The sequence below is a fragment of the Solanum stenotomum genome, chromosome 11 (genome assembly GCF_019186545.1).
Source record: "Solanum stenotomum isolate F172 chromosome 11, ASM1918654v1, whole genome shotgun sequence".
Lineage (NCBI taxonomy): Eukaryota > Viridiplantae > Streptophyta > Magnoliopsida > Solanales > Solanaceae > Solanum > Solanum stenotomum.
The window spans coordinates 54,055,389-54,079,216 of NC_064292.1; the positions used below are offsets into that span (position 1 = coordinate 54,055,389).

Genomic DNA, 23,828 nt, shown 5'->3' on the forward strand with positions numbered 1-23,828 from the left:
ATAATTTAAAACGGATAATTTTATTTTCGTAACATAATAATATGTGCAAATCTTTTTTTCAAAATTCCAATTAGAAAGTGTCTAATAAGAATATTTCATTATACATTCAAGTGCTTAATTGAAATATGACGTTTTTCAAATATCTAAAAAAAAAAAATACAAACAAGCTTAAGAACTTTTGAAGTATTTCATTACCTGCCTACAAAATTAAAGAAGCAACTCTTAAATTATCTTTTTCCTTGTGAGATTATACTGATTATAATACTATTGTTATTGCAGAATTAAATTACTCCACTTACTTACTATGATCCTAAGACAGACTTTGTACCAATTCAAGAAATGGAATCTCCAAATTAAATTGATTATATTTAAAACAGGAGTAATATAATTGTTTTATTCAATGATTTGTTTGTCTTTAGTTATAAATAGTAAAATAAAGCAAGTGATATTTGTATTATAGCAAATTATTAAAAAAATGACTCATGTGTGTGTATCACCAAGAGAAGATTTATATTCCCTTTTCCCTTTTCTTGTTTAATGTGATTATTTTAAGTAACATTTTTGTGAAATATTTGACAAAATATTTGATGCTCTAGGATGACGTGGGATTCCAAACTAGAGCAAAAATACTATGTAAAATAATTATGATATCAATGTTGATTCGATCTGACCTATCAAATAATTTTTAATTTTCAAGAATCGTGTAAAAGTCAAAAAAACAATTAGCAACCCTAACTAATCTATCTTGAAGAACCACATTAAACCTTCTTCTTCATTTTTGCGATGATATATGAGATCGAGTCTTGAAAAAAAATACGTCCAATATAAAAATAACAAACATTGTTTTATTAAAATATTGTTCAATATATATATTATTTAGAAATTATAATTATTTGGAAACATTGTCCAATATAAACACAAACATTATTTTACATAATAGATATTATCCAAATATAAACAAAATAAACATTATATTTATGTTTATATGCCTACAAATATAAACATTATTTTATTATACAAGTAAAATAATTATATATTATGCTCAATTTGTAGCGTTCTCCTAATATTAATTAAGATATTATGCTCGATTTTTAAGGTGGGCGTTCCATTTATTCTCATTAATTAAATTGTTTTTCTTTTCCTTTTTCCTTTTTCCTTTTTGATTTGACTCAATATTTTTTTTTATCAAAGTAATGTTGACCTTTTTCTTTCTCATGCCATTCTAGAAAGGATAAATTATAAAGGTTTCATACCTAGTTAATCTCTGAAATTTATTAAAATATTCTATTTGGATTTTCGAAAGAAGTTCTAGTCTAATTAAATATCTTAAATTTTAATTAAGTGTTTGATTAATTTTTATTCATCTATTAGATAATTAAATTAATTAAATATAATATGGCATCTCCTTGGATATATCTTATCTTATATATACCTTGCAACTTTTTTTTGAAGACTCATACATAAACTCACTCATATTCATTTTGCTTCACTTTTTCTTTTCTTTCTCTCAACAAGTTTTTGATTTATAGCTTTTGTAGGTCAAAACTTTGATACACAACTGAATCAATAATGTATGAATATTGTTTGAGCTTTTTAAAAATATTGTGCACTCATACAAATTCTTTAAAAATATTACTTTTAAAGGATCTGACACATATGAGTTGACTGTATTTCTAAGAGTTCATATATTATAATACTTATATCGCTTCAGGTTCGTACGGAAGTTGTGGCTTCCTTTAAAGGATAACGTACATGATTTTTTTTTTAATAATGTTGGTATGCAAATCAACTTATGCATACAAATAACATCATGTTTATATATATATAGAGAGAGATATATTTTGAAGTCACTCTTCTTCAATTTGAAATTTTTAGAACCTAGTTTACATTTACTAGGAATTAATTAAATTATCATAGTATATACTATATAGAAGTGCTACATCATTTTGTGCTTATGTTTTATTTGTCTATTAAATGCTAATTAATATTGAACTATTTATTGCTAATTATAACTTTCAGTTGTATAAATGTGTCATTTCCTCATTAAACATTGTCTTGAATTAGGATCCGCGGTTTGATAGTGTTGGATTAGGATTTTTGGAGATGAATTGGGCTTAATGTTTCCTGGCCCACATAATAGGTTAGCTCGTATTGATCCGTCAAATTTCAAAGAATGTATGAACTAGCATGAATGGATTGGACCAATCCATATTGACAACTCTATTTGTGGCATCACAATTTAAAGAATAGTCAAAAGTTCATAAAAAAAAATTAAAAAATAATAGTCTCTTCAAACATGAATCTGAGTGGCTGAACTTTAAACAGTTCTCAAAAACCTGGCTATGTTTTAAAGGGTGCCAAATTGCCAATCACATATGCACTACCAATTGGAAATGGAAAACTTAGCCTAATTTTGGAATGGTATAGAATGGCAAAAAAAAAAACTCACGAAACAGTGATAGTTTAGCTAGATAAATAGAACATTGGATAGTTGAGATATGATACTCACCAAAAAAAATGATACTTTATGTTATTAAATAGAATAATAGTTAGTTTAGGTATGAAACTCGTGATAAAGTGATAGTTTAGATAGGTAAATAAAATAATGAATAGTTGAAGTATGGAATTTGCAAAAAGGTTTAGATGGGTAGTTAAATAGAACAATGGATAGTTGAGGTATGAAACTCGCGAAAAAGTGATAATTTAGATATATAAATTAAAGAAATGAATAATTAATATATAAAACTCGTAAAAAGGTGATACTTTGAGCAAGTAATTAAATAGAACACTAAATAGTTATGATATGAAACTCGCAATATAGTGATAATTTAGATGTGTTATTTTTACCATTAACGAAATTCCCTCTTTTCAATATGCAAAAAATCCATACACAACCACAATATATATATATATATATATATATTATTTTTTCTAATTAAAAATAATTTTCAATGTCTGTACCAAAATAAACTAACCTAATATTACAACTTACAAGTACTTTTACTGATAAGGTAAATGGTTGAGGCACTTTCTCATGTTACGTAATGTACATTATACGTACACATTTAATCATGCATCAAAAGACGTTAAATCCCAATCTTTACTTTCCAATTCATTTGTTTAGTTAGTTTATTTATGTACACTAAGGTCGCAGTGTCAGAGCCATAATTTTCATTTAAAGGTTCAAAAATATAAAAAAGTAAATATTCGAAAAGGTTAAGGAGATTCCTTGTATATATATAGTGTAATTTTGTATGTTAGTATTTTCAGATCTTTTACATATAAAAATTAAAACTTGTTACGACATTATGCATGAGGCAGGTATTGGGAGGGAGATTGTTGAGTAATGTCAACATCTTGCGTATGGCAAGGCCCACGAGGCTGGGTGGCCTGGGTCGGAGTCATGATCGAACCTGACACTTGCTTGGTGGACTTAGTTAAGAAAAAAAGTTACGTCTTTACTATTAGCTATAGCTTTTGGCATGATAGTAAGAACTTGATCCTAACAGAAACCGATACAAAATTATAACAAATTTGTAAAAGGACTAATCATTTATATAATGGTTTAGTAAGTAAATTGTATAGCTCAAGTTTTAATGGTAAGTACTAAAAAGGCACAACTTTTACTTGATCAAGTAAAGTTTCTCTCTTTTTACGTTTACTTTTTTGAAATATTATTAAATTTAATACAAAAGCCTATCAATTTATAAGAATGGATTAGTCTGGCCCATAACTTTTTGCTATTTACATTTCCTCCCCTTTAACTTTTTTGCATGTCATAAAGAAAACCATAATATAAAAATAAAGAAGACAATTTTTTCCCCATAAATACTCTTTGAAGCAACCATATCTCAAACTCTCTATTCATAGCTATAGAGAGAAAATGGCTAAAATCTTCCATTTTCTTCTCATTTTCATGTACATTTTCTTTTCTTTCTTCTTTCCACTAATTTTCTCTGATTCATCAGTTGACGGTTTTATATATGGTGGTTGCTCACCGATAAAATATTCGTCTGACTCGCCTTACGAGTCGAATCTCAACTCGTTGCTCACTTCCTTAGTCAACTCAGCAACTTACTCATCGTACAACAAGTATAGTATAGTGGGGTCCACACAACAGGACATGATCAACGGTTTATATCAATGCCGGGGCGATTTATCCATGCCTGATTGTGCCACATGTCTAGCACGCTCGGTGAGTCAACTCACCGAGCTTTGCCAACAAACATGTGGCGGAGTTCTACAATTACAAGGGTGTTTCGTGAAGTACGATAACTTTTCCTTTTTGGGCTTGGAGGATAAAAATGTGGTGATGAAGAAATGTGGGCCGTCTAATGGGTTTGATTTAGATGAAATGGGCCGAAGGGATGCTGTTTTGGGAAGCTTAATGGGCGGTAATGGGCTTTATCGGGTTGGCGGGTCGGAAGATGTTCAAGGTATGGCCCAATGTGTGGGTGATTTGAGTATGGCCCAATGTCAAGATTGTTTATCGGAGGCGATCGGACGGTTGAAAAAAGAGTGTGGTGGTGGTGTTTATGGTGATATGTTTTTGGGAAAGTGTTATGCTAGGTATACAACTAAGGGAGCTCATCTTTATGCTAAACCTAATCATCATGGTAAGTACATTTTGAATTATAACTTTTAGGTTAAACTACATCCCGACGATGTAAAAAATTATCAGCTTTCAATGTTCACATCAAATCGGTGAATGAAATATGTGTGTTTTCATTGATACACATTTCTATATCAGTTAATCAACCATAGTCAAGTAATATGTATTTTCACTTTAACAAATGCTTGACTGAGTCCAGAGGGGAGCCAATATTAGGAGTTTGGGGTATCTAAATTTCCTTCCCCTTCCTTACCGTTGAATTGTCAATCAATTTTGTTAGGGGTTCACAATTTATTACTTAATTTTCTAGTACAAATATAGGGTCTACAGAAAAGCTATTGGGGTCTTCCGAACTCGCGAACTCCCACCTAGCTCCGCCCCTGCTTGACTCATATAGATGTACTATACGAGTGTACAATGAGTGGGATATTCACTTTTTTTGTTGGCTTCGTACATGCTTTGAGCCCTACTATTTCTGATTCACATCGAGGTGTTTTACTTCGAGGTAGACATTTCCTTTCAAGGCTCAAATCTGACATCTTTGATTAAAGATTTGGAGGAGTATATATTAACCACTCTAGCGCAATCTTTGGTGGTAGGAATATTCACATTTTTTGGTATATAGGAATATTCACATTTATTCTCATATTATATAGTTTAAGGTTCATAATATGAATTATATTTGAATCTCTCTAATTAATTAAATTATTAGCAGATTCCCATAGTGAAAGTGAGAAGACATTTGCACTTATCATTGGATTATTAGCTGGGGTTGCTATTCTCATAATTTTCTTAACTTTCATGAGAAGAATATGCGGAAGAAATGGTAAATTTAATTACTTTCTTACCCTCATTTATAGCATTTTTTTTTCACTTACTATAAAATTGTAAATAATTGTGTTCTTTTTTTTTTCTTCAGGTAAATAATAAATTGTAAATGACCTCTACAAATTTGATATGCTTTTGCTGGCCTTTTACTTCATGGTTTACATCAACTTGTCCTTCTCTTTTCTTTTTATGTATTTTTAGTCTTTTTAGAAAGAGATTTATTTTATATTATTTTTCATTGAAAAGAAGATTTCTAAGTGAAGATGAGCTTTAGGGATGTGTAATATCAAAAAATAAAATGAAAAAATGAAAAAGAAAAAGCCTAAGATTCCACTCTTCACTTTGATGTAAAGAAATTTGCTTTTGCTTTTTGTGAATGTTGTACTGATTGGATATGAAAATATGTGAATGTTGGATTTTGTTATTTAAGTACTTCCTTCTTACTATTTTAATTGTCCCTCGAAAAATAATAATCTCATATTTAAAATATAAGGTTAAAACTAATAACCATTTCTAACTATATCCTTGATATTAAAGAAATATGCGCAATATTTAAAAAGAAAAAAAAATCAATCAACCTTTAATGAATATAGATAACTTAATTAATAAATTATATCTTAAATGAGAAGGAGGAAGTAATGATATGAGCGTGTGAGTTTTGAACCACCTCAACCATTAAGCTAACCTCTAATCTTACGTTCAAGAGGTTCAAAATCAATATATAAACATAAAAATTCTTAATTTTTTTTTATATATACAATGTAATTTTTTACCGAAGGGATTCGGGTGAACCCCTCAACTACCACTAGGTTCGCCCCGGAACATGAGGTAGGTTTCCTTGTCATCAACTAGCTTAAATTAATTCTTTTACTTATTTTCTCAAAAAAAAAAAATTGACTTTTTTTGGGGACAAATTTAAAAGGTAACTTTTGCATTTTCCCAAAACTTTATTTTGAGATACCAATTACTTACTTTTAAGTCCATTCATCCCAATGAATGTATAAATTTGCATAAATCAGCCTTCTAAGAGGAACATAATGTGGCTTGAATTTCTCCAATAATATTACTATTACCTTACTTTGAAAGCAAACTAAAGAGGTCCTCTTATTTGTCTCCAATAAAATATTGGACCACAAAAATTATACACTATGAATCTAGACAAGTTTGAATTAATCAAGAAAGTATAGTTGATTATTTAATGGGCAAAATATTTTATCAACTCCATTCTTGAATTATAGGCAAGAGTAATGAAGATTTTATCGCCGTAAACTTGAATCTCCTTAAAAAAAAAGAGCAAAATTTATGCTTTAGCTAGAAAATAATCTACTTTATAATTGTAATTATATTTTCATAGTGGACAACATGTTAGTATCTTTTGAATAAAGTGATTTATTATTCTTTATCATGTCACACATAAAGGTGAAGGGAATATAATGAATCACTCTTGTATATTCTCCCTTTAATTGCATGCATGTTTATGAAACTTTTTGCCATAACTTATAGACCAAGAATTAAATCATGAAATTAATGGCAAAAAAAGTGCATAAATATATAGAAATGGAATCATGTATATGTAGAAAAAAAGTCATCATCTTTATTCTTGGACAAATTGAGCAATCATCCAAAGGGCACACCTAAAGTAAATTAACCACTACGAAAACGCTATGGCGGAATTGAGATTTTAACATTATGAGTTCTGAATTTTAGAATATTCAAACATTACTTGTTGAATTCTAAATTTAGTATGTTTACATATTTAGTACAAAATTACACTTTTGTCTTTCAAAAGTCTGGTTTTTAATGTTTGCTTTTTGCCCTAAGCAATAGAACGTATACTTAATAGACATAAATTCTTTCAGGGGGTGAGGCATAACTTACAGTATATTATGATGCGAAAATAAAAATTTGTGCCTGATCATAAAATTAAAATTATTTGTCTTGAGGAACAAAAATTAAAAACCAATACAAAGTAGGGTCAAAGTGCAAATGACCCTTTCTTGGATTCTCCAACAACAACAAAAAAAATATCTAGTGAAATCTCACTAAGTAGAGTTTGATAAGGGTAAAGGCAAAAGGGTCTGGTGGACCCTTGTACTTGTATGAGTTTGTATTGTGAATCTTTCTATTTACCCATTTGTCATCTGGACTCCTGAATCCATCTAAACTCAACATTTTAAACACGTTTTCTGACTTGTCGTCCGATGTGGCAGACACAACCAAGGGGCGTGTGATACACACACTTGAGGAGCGTGAAATCTGGTTAAAAGAGTCTAATAGCCACATTAGAGTTTTATAAAGTCATATTCTTCCCCATTTGCATTTAACACCGTTATTAGACAAATTTGAGCTTTTTCTAGCCTCTTTTTCGATCTTCTTTCTCCAAATTTCTTCTCCATTTTTTTCATCGTTATACTCCTCTTTTATTTCTATGCATTTCCAGTTAATTCTTTGCTTCATTTTGTGATTGATCCTATTGTAGTTTTTTACATCATCATGAAAGTTGCTTTTCTTAGAATCCTATAATCTAATAGAAATCATGAAACATGTAATTGAAAGCATAACAAATAGAATCTCCAAAAAATCAGTATAATCGACTAAAAACCTAAAAATTAAACAAAGACATAAATAGAAGATGAAATCTAGACTAAACAACATACAAATACGAAAATAAGTTACAAAATTTACATAGATAAATTAAAAATCAAACAAAACCAACAAAAATACTCAAACAATTTTGTGGGAATGAAGAAAAAAATGAGAAAGAAAAAATGTGGGTTTATATAGCCACACACAGATACTGATCTAGGATGACGTTGACACACTGTACACTCAAGCGGCGAACCTCTCTTCTTCGATTTGGATAAAAACAAAGACGGATTGATGTTTTTTCTTCAATGAAAAGAGTAGAAGAGGTTGAAAAAAAATGTGTAAGGAAGATGAAGGAGAAATGAAATGAGATTGTGGGGGAAAGTGGTGGGTTTGGTTGCAAAAGGCAAATAAAAATTAGAAATATATTAATTAAATATAATAAAAATGTCAAGATGAATGAAATGGTATATATATACACGTGTCATTTTATAATTATTTTTAAAATTACGTGTCAGGCGCTTGTGGTACACGCACAACTAAAGGGTAAAAAAATGTTTAAAATATTGAGTTTAGATGGGTTCAGGGGTCCAGATGACAAATAGGTAAGTAGAAGGGTTCACAATACAAACTCATACAAGTACAAGGGTCCACCAGACCATTTTGCCTACGGGTAAAGTGTACACAAACCTTACTATTACCTCATGGAGGTAGAGAAATTGTTTTCGAAAGACCCTCAGCTCACATGCATCAAACCAACTAAGCAATTAATAAGAAAAACAATATAAAGTCTACAAGAAAGAGCAATACCAAAACACAATAAACAACATACTATCAGAACTATGAGGGTACGACAATATTATCGATACACACTAACAAACCTAAAACCTCGCAAGTCAAGACAACACTCTACCCTTACTACTAACCTTCTACCATAATACGCGATATACACTCCTTTCTGGAGTCGTGTCCTCGTAATATGGAGTTGCACCATTACCCTTTCTTGGATTCTAACTAGAAGTAATTATATTGGGCCATTCTGAGAAAGATTTAAGTCCATTGGGCCAAGCCCAGTCCAATTTAAGGCCCATAACATATCCCTTAATCAAAATATACCACTTTCCAAATTCATCAATTCATCACTTTCTATTTTCACCTCAAAAATTCAAATCTCTCTCTTCCACATCAATGGCGTTGGAATGGGTTGTTCTCGGCTACGCCGCCGGAGCCGAAGCCATAATGCTGCTTCTATTAACGGTTCCCGGTCTTAACCCGCTTCGCAAAGGGCTAATTTCCGTGACCCGGAATCTCCTCAAGCCATTTCTCTCCATTGTACCCTTTTGCCTCTTTCTGTTAATGGATATCTACTGGAAATACGAGACCCGACCCACTTGTGAATCCGAATCTTGTTCTCCATCGGAGTACCTTCGTCATCAGAAATCAATCATGAAATCTCAGCGTAATGCTCTTCTGATCGCCTGTGCTCTGGTGTTCTATTGGTTATTGTACTCTGTTACTGGCCTTGTTGTGAAAGTTGAGCAGCTGAATAAGCGGGTGGAGAAGATGAAGGCTTCGGATTGATCCGATCCGGTTTGATTTGATGGATCGGGTTTCTGGATCTTTTGTTTTCGGGTCGGTTAAGCTCCAGTTCTTATGGTGTAATTGCTTAATTTGGATCATCTAGGAAGTTTTCGGTATCTCTTTAACATATGTTATTTTACTATGCTAATTTAACTAAAATTTTAAATTTTGATGTTATTATTGAGCATGCTAGTAGATAGCAGTGCGTTGTCTGGCTGCGCGCTCATATTAGTAGTCGTAATATTGATCTTGTAGTTCTTATCCTTCGATTTTTGTTACTATATGTTGATTTCCTTGTATCTCGATTATCGTATTGTTTTGTTATTATCTGTTGTCTCTTGTACTTACTGTTGCTTCTTTGCACTGTTTTCGAGGGTCTATAGGATATAGGAAACAACAAGGTAGGGGTAAAGGTTTGCGTACGCTTTACTCTCACCAAAACTGGGACTAGATTAGGTATGTTGTTGTTGTTGACTGAGCAATGGATGAATCTGTCTAATTGAAGCAGAATTACTATTATGGATTCAAATAGCGGACTGCGATGATAAGTAGTGTTAATAGTGCTTGATCATAGTGTTCTTGTTGTTTGGTGCTGCGGGATGATAAATGATTAGAGAGTGTTGAATTGGGGTTTAGCTGGAATCAGTACTTGATTTATACATCTTTTAGTATCTCGTGTGGATTATTTGGGTGCGAATGAATGAGTACAGACCTTTGCTAAATGTGTTCCTCGATGATGTTGTTGCAAGTATGGTGGTTGCATACATTGCACTACTTCTGATTGTTGCTTGCGTTGTTGGAGATATGTTAGCTGCATGTATAGTTCTTGACTAGTGTTGCCTACTCTTGGATTTTCTTTAGCTGAAAGTGGATTGCTAACTTGTAGACTGTAGTTTATGGATGAAATTTCATGAACTGGTGATTTTGGTCTTAGCAGAATGAGTATCGGAAGCAATTTAAGGAAGGCCGAAGGGATTAAGTGTTGATACAATGTTAGTTTTACAATAATTTAGTGATCTATTAGTGCCCGAAAGACCTTTCAATGTCTTGACCACTTTTTTCCAGTTCTTTGTGAGCGTTGGACCTTTCAAGGATTCATTGCATACCCTCTGGGTTCAACACTGTTATTGTTATACTATGGCATCCTTGCCGTTGATTACTAGAGATCGACGTTGAAAACTGAGCAAGTGTTGTCTTAATCTGGTGATTTCTAGGATCATGCTATTTATTTACTTGTTGATTGCTGTTTGAAACATCATCTAGTGTTGCTTACCCTGGGGATTTTCTTTGATTGGAAGTGGATGGCTAACTTGTAGTTATGGATGAAATTCATGAATTGGTGATTTTCCAAAAGAATGAGTATTTGAAACAATTCAAGGAAGGAGAAAGTAGTGTTACATGTTCCTCTTAACACTTTGTTTGGATCGTTGTTACATATTGTTTTATAATATACCCTATTGTATTGTTTTAATGAATACAATGTTTAGATAGATTGTATCATTCTACTCGTTACATAATGTCACACATTCCATAATTTGAATAATAAACCTACAAGAAAAGTAGGGTAAATGTAGAAATACTATGAAAATGTAGGATAAAAGATGAAAGTTGATTATTAAATAATAAATAAAGACAAAACGGCAAGAAAATTGTAAGGTAACGAAGCGATCACGCATCAAATTGGTTGTTACCTAAAATAAGTCTTTTTTGTTGTCACCTAACGATGGATTTAACCGATACAATACAACTTTTAGAAAAGGGTTATATTTATCCTTAGTCATACCTTTTTTGATACCTTGCCATCCAACTTTGAGTTCATATTTCCCCTTGAACAGTTAAGTATTATATCACACACTTTTCTTATGCAGATGATTACATTGCTACTACGTAGATATATTTTTATTATAATTAAAAGTTTACTTTTTATTTAATATTTTATCCGACCCACTTAAATAAAGCCCTATCCATCCCATTTGAAAACCCGTTAACCTTAACTCCAGTACCTATATCGTACCAACCTAGTTTGATAATAGATTCTTCTCAAAAGTCCTGAGGCCCGAACCAACTAAAATACAAGCAAAATTAACAGAGAAACCATCCTTTGCAAACTCCATGTCTTGCTTAAGTAGAGGGGCAGGTTTTTAGTAGCTAGCTCCTCTGAATCTATTATCAAATTGGGTGGGTACTGTATAGGTAGTGGAGTTAGGGTTAACGGGTTTTTCAAACTGGGTGGGTCGGGTTTTATTTAAGTGATCGGATAAAATATTAAACAGGAGGTAGACTTTTTAATTATAATAAAAATATCTTCAGGTAGGAGTTGTGTAAGCGCCACGTAGGATAAAAAATGAAATCTGATTATTAAATAATAAACAAAGACAAAACGACAAGAAAATTGTAAGGTAACGAAGCGATCACACATCAAATTGGTTGTTACCTAAAATAAGTCTTTTTTGTTGTCACCTAACAATGGATTTAATCGATACGATACAACTTTTAGAAAAGGGTTATATTTATCCTTAGTCATACTTTTTTTGATACCTTGCCATCCAACTTTGGGTCCATATTTCCCCTTGAACAGTTAAGTATTATATCACCACTTTTCTTATGCTGATGATTACATTGCTACTATGTGGATATATTTTTATTATAATTAAAAGTTTACTTTTTATTTAATATTTTATCCGACCCACTTAAATAAAGCCCTATCCATCTTATTTGAAAACCCGTTAACCCTAACTCCAGTACCTATATCGTACCAACCTAGTTTGATAATAGATTCTTTTCAAAAGTCTCGAGGCCCGAACCAACTAAAATACAAGCAAAATTAACAGAGAAACTATCCTTTGCAAACTCCATGTCTTGCTTAAGTAGAGGAGCAGGTTTTTAGTAGCTAGCTCCTCTGAATCTATTATCAAATTGGGTGGGTACTGTATAGGTAGTGGAGTTAGGGTTAACGGGTTTTTCAAACTGGGTGGGTCGGGTTTTATTGAAGTGATCGGATAAAATATTAAATAGGAGGTAGACTTTTTAATTATAATAAAAATATATTCATGTAGGAGTTGTGTAAGCGCCACGTAGGATAATAAAAGTGGTGACATAATACTTAAGTGGTCCAAGGGGAAATATGGATCCAAAGTTGGATGACAAGCACAAATATATCAAGCAAATATGACTAAGAATAAATATAACACTTTTCTAAGGGGCCGTTTGGTTAATGGATAAGGATTGAGTTATTCAGGTATAAAATGTTGCATAAGCTTTACCATGTTTGGTAGCAATTTTTTGTCAAATGTATAAAATTCAACACACATAATACTATGTTTGGTTAGAAAATTAGAAAGCCACATAACTAATACATGTTTAAATTATGAGTCAATCTATGTATTATTTTATGCAGGGTAAAAGATGGAATAAGTTATACCTGAATAACTAATACCTGAATAAAAATATAAATTGACAATTTTGCCCTTCACTCTCAATCAAATATACAACACTTCTTTTTAGAAAAACATTTAGATCCACTCTCCATATATCTAGATCTAGAATGACTCTTCATCTTCCAGGCCAATAGATTGAAAAACTTTCAATCTGACGTTCTTTCTTTGAGGTTAGAAGTTCTGAAACTCAAAATTTGGCTGATCTTGTTTTATTTTCTTCTTCTNATTAATTTTTAATATAACAAACCAACATCCAAAAAAATTATTAAACTCTGCATAACTAAACTCTGCATAATTAAACTCTGCATAACTAATACCTGCATAACTAATACATGCATAACTAATACCTGCATTACTAATACCTGCATTACTAATACCTGCATAACTAATACCTGCATTACTAATACCTGCATAACTCTAACCAGCAACCAAACGGCCCCTAAGTGTACAAGGACAAATATAACCATTTTTCGAAATAACAAATTAAGTATAATGTAAGATGTGATTTCCAGACATTTAAAAAAAATAAATTACATTGCAATTATTCTTTTCAATTTTTACAAAATTTACAAATTCGCAATACAGTAAAATCTTTATAAATTAATACTCGATAAATTAATAATCTCTCTAAAATAATATTTTCCTTCGGTCCAGATTTGGGCCAATGAAAAAAGCACCAATTTCGATAAGATAATATATTTCCAGAAGACCCCTATATAAATATATGGACCCATTAATATCATAAATTAATAATTCTTTACAGGTACAAATATATCTAAGACAATTTAGTGAAATATGATTCTATTGTGTTCTGTTTTTTCTTAAAATTTAAATCTAGTTGAAGCTCATCTCTAACTTTTCTTATTGCATCCAAGAGCTTCGGTGTTGTCTTTTCGAATTGCACCATAAAATTGTGAAGAGTTCTAGATGCGATAAGTTCTTCCTTATGCGTAATTGGTTCCAAAGGTATATTATCATCTTCAACTTCATCATCAACATTGCTTTTTCCGATGGTATCCACAATTTCTTCTAAGCTCTGGACCTCTAAACATGTATCACATTCACCCGGATAATCCAACAGGTTATTGACATCCATTTTATTGTGGTAACCGAATCATGACCTCAAGTTCATGAATGGTGTTTTCACAAGTGGGTTCATTCAAATTCTCTGAGATTACATTACTCGGGGTAATTTTACAGTGTCAAAAACAATTTGTTATTGTCTCTTGCTGAGCATTTGTTGTCCAAGCAAGGATTGCAAAATTGATAGCATCCAAAACATTAATTTTTGTTGAATCAATTTGCCCCACTTCATAGCCTTCTAATATCCTATGATAAAATTTGTTACGATAATACATCTTGAAAACTCATTGTCAAGAAATTCAAGAATTCAATTCATTGTAAAATAATACATAATGTTCATTGTTTCATAATAATCAATTATTATTCATTGTATTTTTATTAAAAACATTCTATGTATAATGGTGAGAAAAAAAAACTATATAAGCAACATAGGAAATTTCTTTAAACCATATCCAAAAATAGCTTCAATATTTAATATTGTGGGCTAGACAATTATTTAATATTTTTGTGAAATCAATGAATATGATACATAAATTAGTAAGATACAATGATTTTGATGTATTCGTTGTACTTTATGTATAATATATTTTTTTTAATGTAAAATCAATAAATATGATACATAAATTAGCAATAATACTTTAGTTATGTTGAATTAAATGTAACATACACACTATATAGATTATATAAACAACTTATATTGCTAAATAATAAAATTCATCGGTAATTTAATTTTCTTTTGTGTAGTAATATATATATATATATGAATAATAGCAAATATTTATAATCAAACTTTAAGTAATTCGAGATTGAAACGTGGTGATTAAAATTACCTTTAGTGTTTATTTTTTTAGAGTTGAAGTGTTTGATTAAGTTTTTAGAAAAAATAAGTGTTTTTGAATAGTAATAAATATTATTTTTCAGAAGCTAAAAAATTATTGTCTAATACTTCTAAAGAAAACTTTTCAAATTGATTAACCAAACCTAAATCGTTATTTAAAAAAATACTTTTTGATTAAAAGCATTTTTCACAATAAATTAATTTTTAAAGTTGGATTCTTCTCCATTATCTAGTGCCATCAACCACTGTTGTATCAGTCATAAAATTTTAGAAAGTCCAAAATAAATTAGGGGAATCACAAGAAATTTTTATACAACTAGGCCTAGATCCATCGATGAATATTGAACAAAATAAGTTTCACTAAAATTAGTTACTTTTCAATCGAGAATAGTAACAGTAAAATTTTAATTGTGTAATTTATAGGTCACAAATTTAAGTTCTGAAAACAGTCAATAATACTTGCATTAAAGTAGAATATACATGTCTACAACCCTTTCTCAAATCTTGCTAATATAAAATGCTTTGTATATCGAATTGTAACCCAAATTACAACTTTTATTGCATGATTTCCTTACTTTATAATTTTTATGTTGGAGTAAGTTTAAACTTACAAGGTACAATTCAAGGTATGATTTAGAAAGGGAAATTCTAACCATACACTAACCTACGATAAGGATATAAGCTTACCAAGATATTTATTTTTTTGTTTCGTAATAAGTAGAAGTGTCGTAATAAGTAGATATATATATTGTTCAGACTCGACTCTTTTAAATTTTCTCAATAATAATTGACCTTCACTTATACTTTCATGGAAACAATAAATAATCTAGGTCCCTCATGTGAAAACCTTGATGGAAAGTGTAACGGGCCAACGTGCTAGGACTTATAACTTAATGTTATGGACGAGAATTTTTTTCGCACTAATGTGAATTCGATCTCCCTTCTTCTCCTCTTTCAGTTCTTTTCGGGTAATATATAGATTATTTTTTTAAAAGGAAAGTGGAACGGACTCTTATGATGATTTTTAAATATATTTTTTTTATCCTTAATCAGAAATCACAATAACTAAATGAATGACACGAGAGATTTTGTAACTTCACTCCGTCAATGAATGAAATTGCAACAATTGGACAAAATGAATCACACTCTAACTTGGTTTACCTTAAATTTTCTATACAATTCATAAATCAAATATTCTAAATATTTTAAAAGGTTTAATTATTTTATTTTTATTTTAATCATATAGTATTGATACACGAATCTAAAAACAGCTAAATAATCGGCGCAATTTTTTTATTGGTATCTGATCTCAAGTTGTTTTCTAAGAAGCTGTCAATTCTCTGTCTTAAAATTTGGTTGGAAATTATTTTAATATTGTACAATTTTTTATTTAATGTTTAAAATTAATCCAAAATGAGAAAAACATTATGACTTTTTGTGACGGTGACAACGTTACTTGTAGATTTAATCATAAAATAAATGAACAACTTGGACTTTTAGCTATCCAACCTGGATCATTTGGAGTAAATCACAATTTATTAGAGGCAAACCTATAGTGTAACCTCGAGAAATCGATCTGTGACCCGCTCTTTGAATTAAATGTTGAGCAATGTTGTTTCACATTGATGATCGTAATAAGTTTTTTTCTTTAATAACCGAAAAATCCGTCTGTGACCTGCCCTTTGGACTAATTACAGTCTTCTAAACTCGGTGGATAATGGGCCCTCCCCTCTACCCTTTTCCACTTAAATACCGGGCTTCGCTTTGCATGATGTGGGGCTTGAACCTGCTACCTAAGCCATAAATCCTCCACCTTTCGCCACTCAAGCTAGGCCTGGGGCATCGTAATAGTTATTTTTTTTCAATTTATTTTATAATTAAAGCTGAAGTTTTTGTTGTATGTGTCGACAAATGTTTGAATAGGCATTTCGATCTTAAAAGGATATCCTTCTCAAGATATATGCGGAAGGAAGAAGTGACATTTGAAAGTGTTCTTTCATAGATTCTCATACTTACAAATTCGAATATTAACACAAATAATGACTTTATTTGCTAGGATATCAGCATATTAGGCAACTCTAAAATTTATGAGTTCACGTAAATTTAATATTTTTAATATTTTAATTTTAATTTTAAATTTAAATAATATTGTATATTAGCTTGAGACTGTTACCGTCGATAGTTTATTATATTCTATTTCTTTTTGCCACGTTAATTAATTTAGAATCTCACGTAATCTTTATTTTTGTCTCTATTTTATAGGAGGTAGATTTGTCTTTTGTCCATAAGATACAGTGTCTTTTTCTTTAACCATAAGATATACTCCTATCATAATTTAAAATTTATTAATATACTAATTAACAATGTAATTAAAGTCAACAATTTACGTGAATTTAAAGAGAGAATAAATGAAAAAAAGAAAACATTTTTGTCTGATCTCAAATGGTCCCGTTGTGTTGATTAAATTCAACGGAAATAAATGAATTCTCACCAACGGTCTGAGAAATTATTTAATATTACTCATAACTAGCTTTGTAAATAATGGTATACAAACCTATAATTTTGTTATTTATTATTGATAGAGAAGACGTTATATTTTAGCTTTTATAATATTGTCAATTTTTTTGGGAATTTCTCGTGTTGCATCTATTATTTTAAAATGGTATCTCATAGATATACGAAGTAAAGTCATATATAATAAATTTTTGTGGTCTGATTAGTTTTTGAACCTTGCTTATAATAAATGGTTAGTGCACCAAGCTTTTATTTTAAATTCAACACGTATAACTATGATGAAAGAAAGTTATAACAATCAAGAATGTATCATCAATTTTTTAAGATAATTAAGTTAATGTGATTATTAAATAAATTATATGTTGTATGGGGTAGAGCGTTGTGCAGACATCTAGAAGATAAAATAGCAAAAATATATGAAAATGTTGAGATGGATGTGTGAACATAGTAGGAGATATTCACGACAATGAGGGAGTGGGCGCAACATGATGTACAAAATCGATATAAGGCTTAGATAGTTTAGTTCTGTGGAGAGAAGACACACCGATTCAGTAAAGTGGTGTGAGAGGTTGACTATATATATGGTGAATTTGAGGAGAGATAGAGAAAGATCGAAGAAGTATTGGAGATAGATAATTAGGTAGGATATGTTACACCTACAACTTCACTAAGGACATGACTCTAAATTGAAAGATATTGAGAACATGAATCAGGGTAGAAAATTGTAGTAAGTAGTCGATCGTTGTCTAGTTTATCGTATCAATATTATTACTATTACTGATTTCATACTATCTTATTTTTCAAATAGATGTTATCTTTTATTCTTTTACTACTATTTTCTACCTGACTTCTTCGGCATAATGTATTTTTTCATATTATATTTATATGTTTTATATGAGTCATGAGTCGAGAGTCTAAAAAAAATAACTTCTTTACTTTTCAAGAAAAGTATAAAGCTATATATTTGCATATAAAATTACCATCTCTAAATCTTATTTATATGATTATACTGAATATATATATATATTATTACATGAATCATCTCATTTTATCTTTTTTCCTTTTCAAACGGACAGAATAATATTATTGACTTTTTATTTAGTTATAAAAGGATACTTTGTGAAAGTTTAATTATAAAATTTCCAACTTTATATGACAGCTGTAGAGATACGTTGGACATGTTACCTTCCTATCTGTTCGAACGTTCTTTGAATTATTTTTATTATTATTACTATTGCCTTTCCAGTGAGACAAAAAGGAATTAATAATACAAGTTGGTATAATTTTTTTTCTCAAATTCAGTATTTGGAACTTAACTAATCAAAATTTACGTTGAAAAAAATCCATTTAGGAGTAAAACAATTCTTACTATAAAGCAATTGTATCGTAAAACTTGAATCAAGCCGTTAAAGTTCTGATTAAATATGAAAAAGTATTTATAGTTCAACTTAATTGATACAAAATATTACTTGAGCATTTTGCGAGGATGATTCTCATCGTCCATTTGTCACTCTTTAGAGTGAAGAATATATTTTACTAATTTGACTTTTTCTATAGATTATACTTTATAATAAACAAATATATATTGAAATATCTTTTCTCCACACAAAAATTGCAAGAAACTATGAATAAATAATATTCGATCAGACTTATGATTAGATCCTTTTAGATTTATCGGCCGATCAACTCTAATTGCTTACATGAGCATAGAAAATTTATACTTGAATTACCATCCTTCTTTCATTTTATATTGTCACTATAAAGTTTCAAATAATTTGGAATTACCAAAACATTTCATTTTCATCTATTAATTACAACATGGTTCAAATATTTGGAACTACCATATGATGTTTAGAATTTGGGGAAAACAATGACAAGTAATTCCTAAATATATTAATATCGACTAGATGAATTCTCATTTATTATGATCTTTCATTTAAAATTATTTCGAGCTAACATTATGACGAATAAATTATGATTTTTTTTTATTTTTTTTACTATGGTTGTTGTATAAATCCAGTTCAATAGGATAAATCTTCGATTTCATTATATGAAATTGAGTTGAGTGTTGGCCAGCCTAAGACTCTCATGTTCTGAAAATGAGAATAGTATAGAATATAGATGAAGATGTTGAGATGGATGTGTACCATATTAAGATAGATACAATTAGGAGTGAAGATGTTAATAATAATGATGCGGGTAGAGAGACTGAGATGGTTCAGACATGTGAAGAGCAAATGTGTAAATATTGCGGTAAGAAAATGTGAGAGGTTTGTCATATATAGTGGACTTAGAAAGGGATAGAGATGGATCAAAAAAGTTTTGAAGTGAGATGATTAGGTAAAATACGATATGACTTTAATTCACTAAATACTTGACCCTTAATAGTAGTGTGTGGTGATTGAGAATTAGGATCGAGTATCATTCTTGTAATATTTTATTCTTAAATTTTTATCACTATTTATTATTTCTTCAGCCTTAATTATCTTATTATCTTGTTGTTATTATCGCTTACCTCTTTTTCATCCTTGCTTTTAGCAGGAAATCTCTAGAAAATAAACGAGGAAATCATTCCTCTCTAAAAATAAAATAAAAACGAACCCCAAATCTTTATCTTTCTATCTAAGATATATACTCCCATAAAAGTAAAATTTGCGTATACACTATCAATTCTCTTTCCTCTCTACATACGCATTATATACTCTCCAGATCTCACTCGTGAGACAATTTCTTATAAGTCTACTTTCTCTTCATACAAGTTTCACCGACAATTCCAACCTAAATCTTTTTTTTTAAATTACTTTATTCTTTTTAAAAAATAAATACTCCTTATATAGTAAAATTAAAACCTCACCCATTTTATTAATTTTATATTAAATAAATAATATATACCATAATCAAATTCATAACTTCCCAAATTCCCAACTAGTAGTATTTCTTTATCTTCTCCAGCTCAGACACACAGTAGACACAGTCCATTTTTCTCTCTCAAAATCAACCAACAAGAAGATGAACAACATGTTTACCACTCCTTTGAACAAGAATTGAATCAAGAAATCAAATTACCCCGAAAAATTCCTGTTTGGGGGTTTTGGGTTTACCCAAAATCTTCAAAAAATGAGCTCAAAAATGTTGTTTTTATTCACCATTTCTGTATCAATTTTCACTCTTTTCTTGCCGACAAACTCCGACATTGTTTCCGATCGAGCTACCCTTTTATCTATCCGATCTGCTCTTCGTGGACGTTCACTTTTATGGAATATTACAAGTCCGACTTGTTCATGGCCTGGTGTTATTTGTTCACCTGATAAATCTTCTGTTTTAGAGCTTCATCTACCTGGAATGGGACTTTTAGGCCAAATCCCACCTGGGCTTTTCTCAAATTTGACTAAATTGAACTTTCTTAGTCTCCGGTATAATGCACTTTCCGGTGTAATTCCGGCGGACTTGTTTACTTCACTTCATGATTTGCGTAACTTGTACCTTCAAAATAATCTATTTTCCGGTCCAATTCCTGATTCAATCTTCTCTCTTACCAATCTTGTCCGGCTTAATCTTGCTCATAACAATTTCTCCGGTTCAATACCGGAATCTTTCAACAATTTGACTAGTTTGGGTACACTTTACTTGCAGGGAAATGGGTTTTCGGGTCAGATACCGGATCTGAATTTACCTGCTATGGTTCAGTTCAATGTATCGAATAATCAGCTAAACGGGTCAATTCCTAGTAAACTTGCGGGTCAACCGAAGGATGCTTTTTTGGGTACTTCACTTTGTGGTAAGCCACTTGATTCATGTGATGGTAGTAGTAGTAGTAGTATTGGAGAAGGTAAAAAGAAGAAACTTTCTGGTGGAGCAATTGCTGGTATAGTAATTGGTTGTGTTGTTGGTTTGCTTTTGCTTCTTTGTTTGCTGTTTTTCTGTTGTAGAAAAAGGGGTAAAAAAGAAACAAGATCTGCTGATGTTGGTGCTGTTAGTAAGCAGGTTGAAGTTGAAATGCCTGAAGAAAGAGGGGTTGAGAGTAATGGTGGAAAAGATGGATTCTTGGGTAGTGCAATTGCAGCTATTGGTGTTGGAGGGGGTAATAAGGATAAAGGTAAAGCTGAGGCTGTTGTAAATGATGGAAAAAGTTTGGTGTTTTTTGGGAAAATGGCTAAAAATTTCAATTTGGATGATTTGTTGAAAGCTTCTGCTGAAGTTTTGGGAAAAGGGACATTTGGTACTGCTTATAAAGCTGCTTTGGAATCAGGGATTACATTAGTTGTGAAGAGATTGAGAGATGTTACTGTACCTGAGAAGGAGTTTAGAGAGAAAATTGAAGATGTTGGGAAAATGAATCATGAGAATTTGGTTCCTTTGAGAGCTTATTATTATAGCAGAGATGAGAAGCTTCTTGTTTATGATTACATCTCAATGGGAAGCCTTTCTGCACTTTTACATGGTGAGAAAAATAACTTCTTTTTTCTGTCATTCTTTTTCATGTCATTATATTGCTGTTATGCTTTTCCTTGAATCGAGCGTCTATCGAATCATGTCATTATAGTGCTGTACTGTTGTTTACCATTTACATGATCTGCAAATTTTAGTTCTCTGATTGACACTTACTGCTGCTTTCTATATTGCCTAGACTCTTAAAATGTGGTACTTGTCGGATCCTGGATCCTCCAAAAGTAGTGTATATTTGGAGGATCGAAACATGAGTCCCAGTAACATCGACTGTTTTTGCTGATTTTATGAGGCTAGTAAGTTTGGATGATCATTTGTTTTCTTGGATCTTGTTATCTGTTACTGAACTGGCGCTGTTGTGTAAAAGTTGCTGCATTTGGCTGATGTGTTGTAGCTGCATTATTGTGCCCAATTGTGTTCAGCCACTAAAATTTATGTTTTTTTTTTTTTACATTATTGTGCTGTTGTTGCATTGTTGTTCATGTTTAATCAGATTTTATCGTAATCTAATGTGATGAACATTGTGTTTAGTGAATATGATATCTGACATGTTTTATATATAACTCAACCTGGAATGGCTTTACAATGTCCAATTGTTGCTGTTCTAACTCGTGTTCATCATTTAGATTGAATGTATACTTTATCCACAAGTGATCTGCACAATTTTTAGATTCCTAAGCCCGAGAGTCTATCAGAAACTACCTCTCTACCTACATAAGGTAGAGGTATGGTTTGTGTGCATCCCACCCTCCACAGACCCCACTTGTGAGATCTCATTCGGTATGTTGTTGGAAGAGTTTAGGAAGAAGTCGTAAAATTGAATATATGTGTAGGACAGGTTCACTGCGTTCAACAGGACGAAACAACATTTAACATTTAATCTGTTTGTATGGATTTAAGCCAAATGTACCTTTGTTAACTTATCGACTATATGTTGTGTAAAAACTATGAATTATTTGGGTGCTTTATTCGGCATATTCCACTGCTACTATATCATGTCACAATAGTTTTGTCATTCAACTTGTCTTTTCTATAGGCAACAAAGGAGCAGGTAGGACACCGTTGAATTGGGAAACAAGGGCTGGCATTGCCCTTGGAGCTGCACACGGGATTGCCTACCTTCATGCACAAGGACCCTCAGTATCACATGGCAACATTAAGTCATCCAATATCCTCCTCACCAAATCATACGAAGCCCGTGTTTCAGATTTTGGCCTTGCTCAACTCGTCGGTCCATCATCAACTCCCAACCGTGTTGCAGGTTACAGGGCACCAGAGGTAACTGACCCTCGTAAAGTTTCCCAGAAAGCAGATGTCTACAGCTTTGGCGTCTTGTTGTTGGAACTCCTAACAGGGAAGGCTCCCACACATTCGATAATGAATGAGGAAGGTGTCGACCTACCAAGATGGGTGCAATCAGTGGTACGAGAGGAATGGACAGCCGAAGTCTTTGACCTCGAGCTCCTTAGGTACCAAAACGTCGAGGAGGACATGGTCCAGCTATTGCAAGTTGCAGTTGATTGCACTGCTCAGTACCCGGACAGACGCCCTTCAATGGCCGAGGTCACTAGTCGCGTTGAAGAACTCTGTCGTATGGATTCTGGAGGTGGTGACATAATTGACAATGATGCAGAAGTGCAAACTGCATGAAATTGAACAAGAAAAAATAGTTCCATCACATTATTTCAATTTTTTTCTTTTTCGTTTTCGATTGAGCATTTCGATTACTTTGTTCATTCTTGGAGTTCTTCAGTGAAGATAAATTGTTCATTTTATTTTATTTTTTTTGAATTTATTTTCCAGTAGCAACAGAGTTTTATTAAAGATCTGGTTGGTAGTTGAAATGGAGCTGTTTTTTTGTTTTATAGATATTGATGTATTCTTTTTTGAAGGTGTGATGAAC

The 23,828-nt window shown here is 31.3% G+C and overlaps 3 protein-coding genes across 3 annotated transcripts; all 3 read left to right on the top strand.

Moving 5' to 3' along the window:
• Positions 1-3,847: 3,847 nt before the first annotated feature.
• LOC125844520 (plasmodesmata-located protein 7) lies at positions 3,848-5,840 on the top strand. Its single transcript, XM_049523834.1, has 3 exons — positions 3,848-4,616; positions 5,328-5,438; positions 5,532-5,840. Exons 1-3 carry the CDS (start codon positions 3,884-3,886, stop codon positions 5,537-5,539), a joined length of 852 nt encoding a protein of 283 aa, XP_049379791.1. The 5' UTR covers positions 3,848-3,883; the 3' UTR covers positions 5,540-5,840.
• A 3,320-nt stretch (positions 5,841-9,160) lies between these two features.
• Positions 9,161-9,791, top strand: LOC125844305 (uncharacterized). The gene has a single exon (XM_049523593.1). The coding sequence runs from the start codon at positions 9,215-9,217 to the stop codon at positions 9,605-9,607; it is 393 nt and encodes a 130-aa protein (XP_049379550.1). The 5' UTR covers positions 9,161-9,214; the 3' UTR covers positions 9,608-9,791.
• Positions 9,792-20,394: 10,603 nt separating this feature from the next.
• On the top strand, positions 20,395-23,749 carry LOC125843827 (probable inactive receptor kinase At1g48480). The gene is made up of 2 exons (XM_049523035.1): positions 20,395-21,920; positions 22,962-23,749. Exons 1-2 carry the CDS (start codon positions 20,597-20,599, stop codon positions 23,573-23,575), a joined length of 1,938 nt encoding a protein of 645 aa, XP_049378992.1. The 5' UTR covers positions 20,395-20,596; the 3' UTR covers positions 23,576-23,749.
• The last annotated feature ends 79 nt before the right edge of the window (positions 23,750-23,828 follow it).

What these genes read in the sequence shown, in the direction of transcription:
- LOC125844520 (XM_049523834.1), top strand. Translation starts at nt 3,884, where the DNA reads ATGGCTAAAATCTTCCATTTTCTTCTCATTTTCATGTACATTTTCTTT. An exon ending in TGCTAAACCTAATCATCATG is followed by an intron (nt 4,617 to 5,327) that starts GTAAGTACATTT and finishes AATTATTAGCAG; the next exon opens with ATTCCCATAGTGAAAGTGAG.
- LOC125844305 (XM_049523593.1), top strand. Translation starts at nt 9,215, where the DNA reads ATGGCGTTGGAATGGGTTGTTCTCGGCTACGCCGCCGGAGCCGAAGCC.
- LOC125843827 (XM_049523035.1), top strand. Translation starts at nt 20,597, where the DNA reads ATGAGCTCAAAAATGTTGTTTTTATTCACCATTTCTGTATCAATTTTC. An exon ending in CCTTTCTGCACTTTTACATG is followed by an intron (nt 21,921 to 22,961) that starts GTGAGAAAAATA and finishes TCTTTTCTATAG; the next exon opens with GCAACAAAGGAGCAGGTAGG.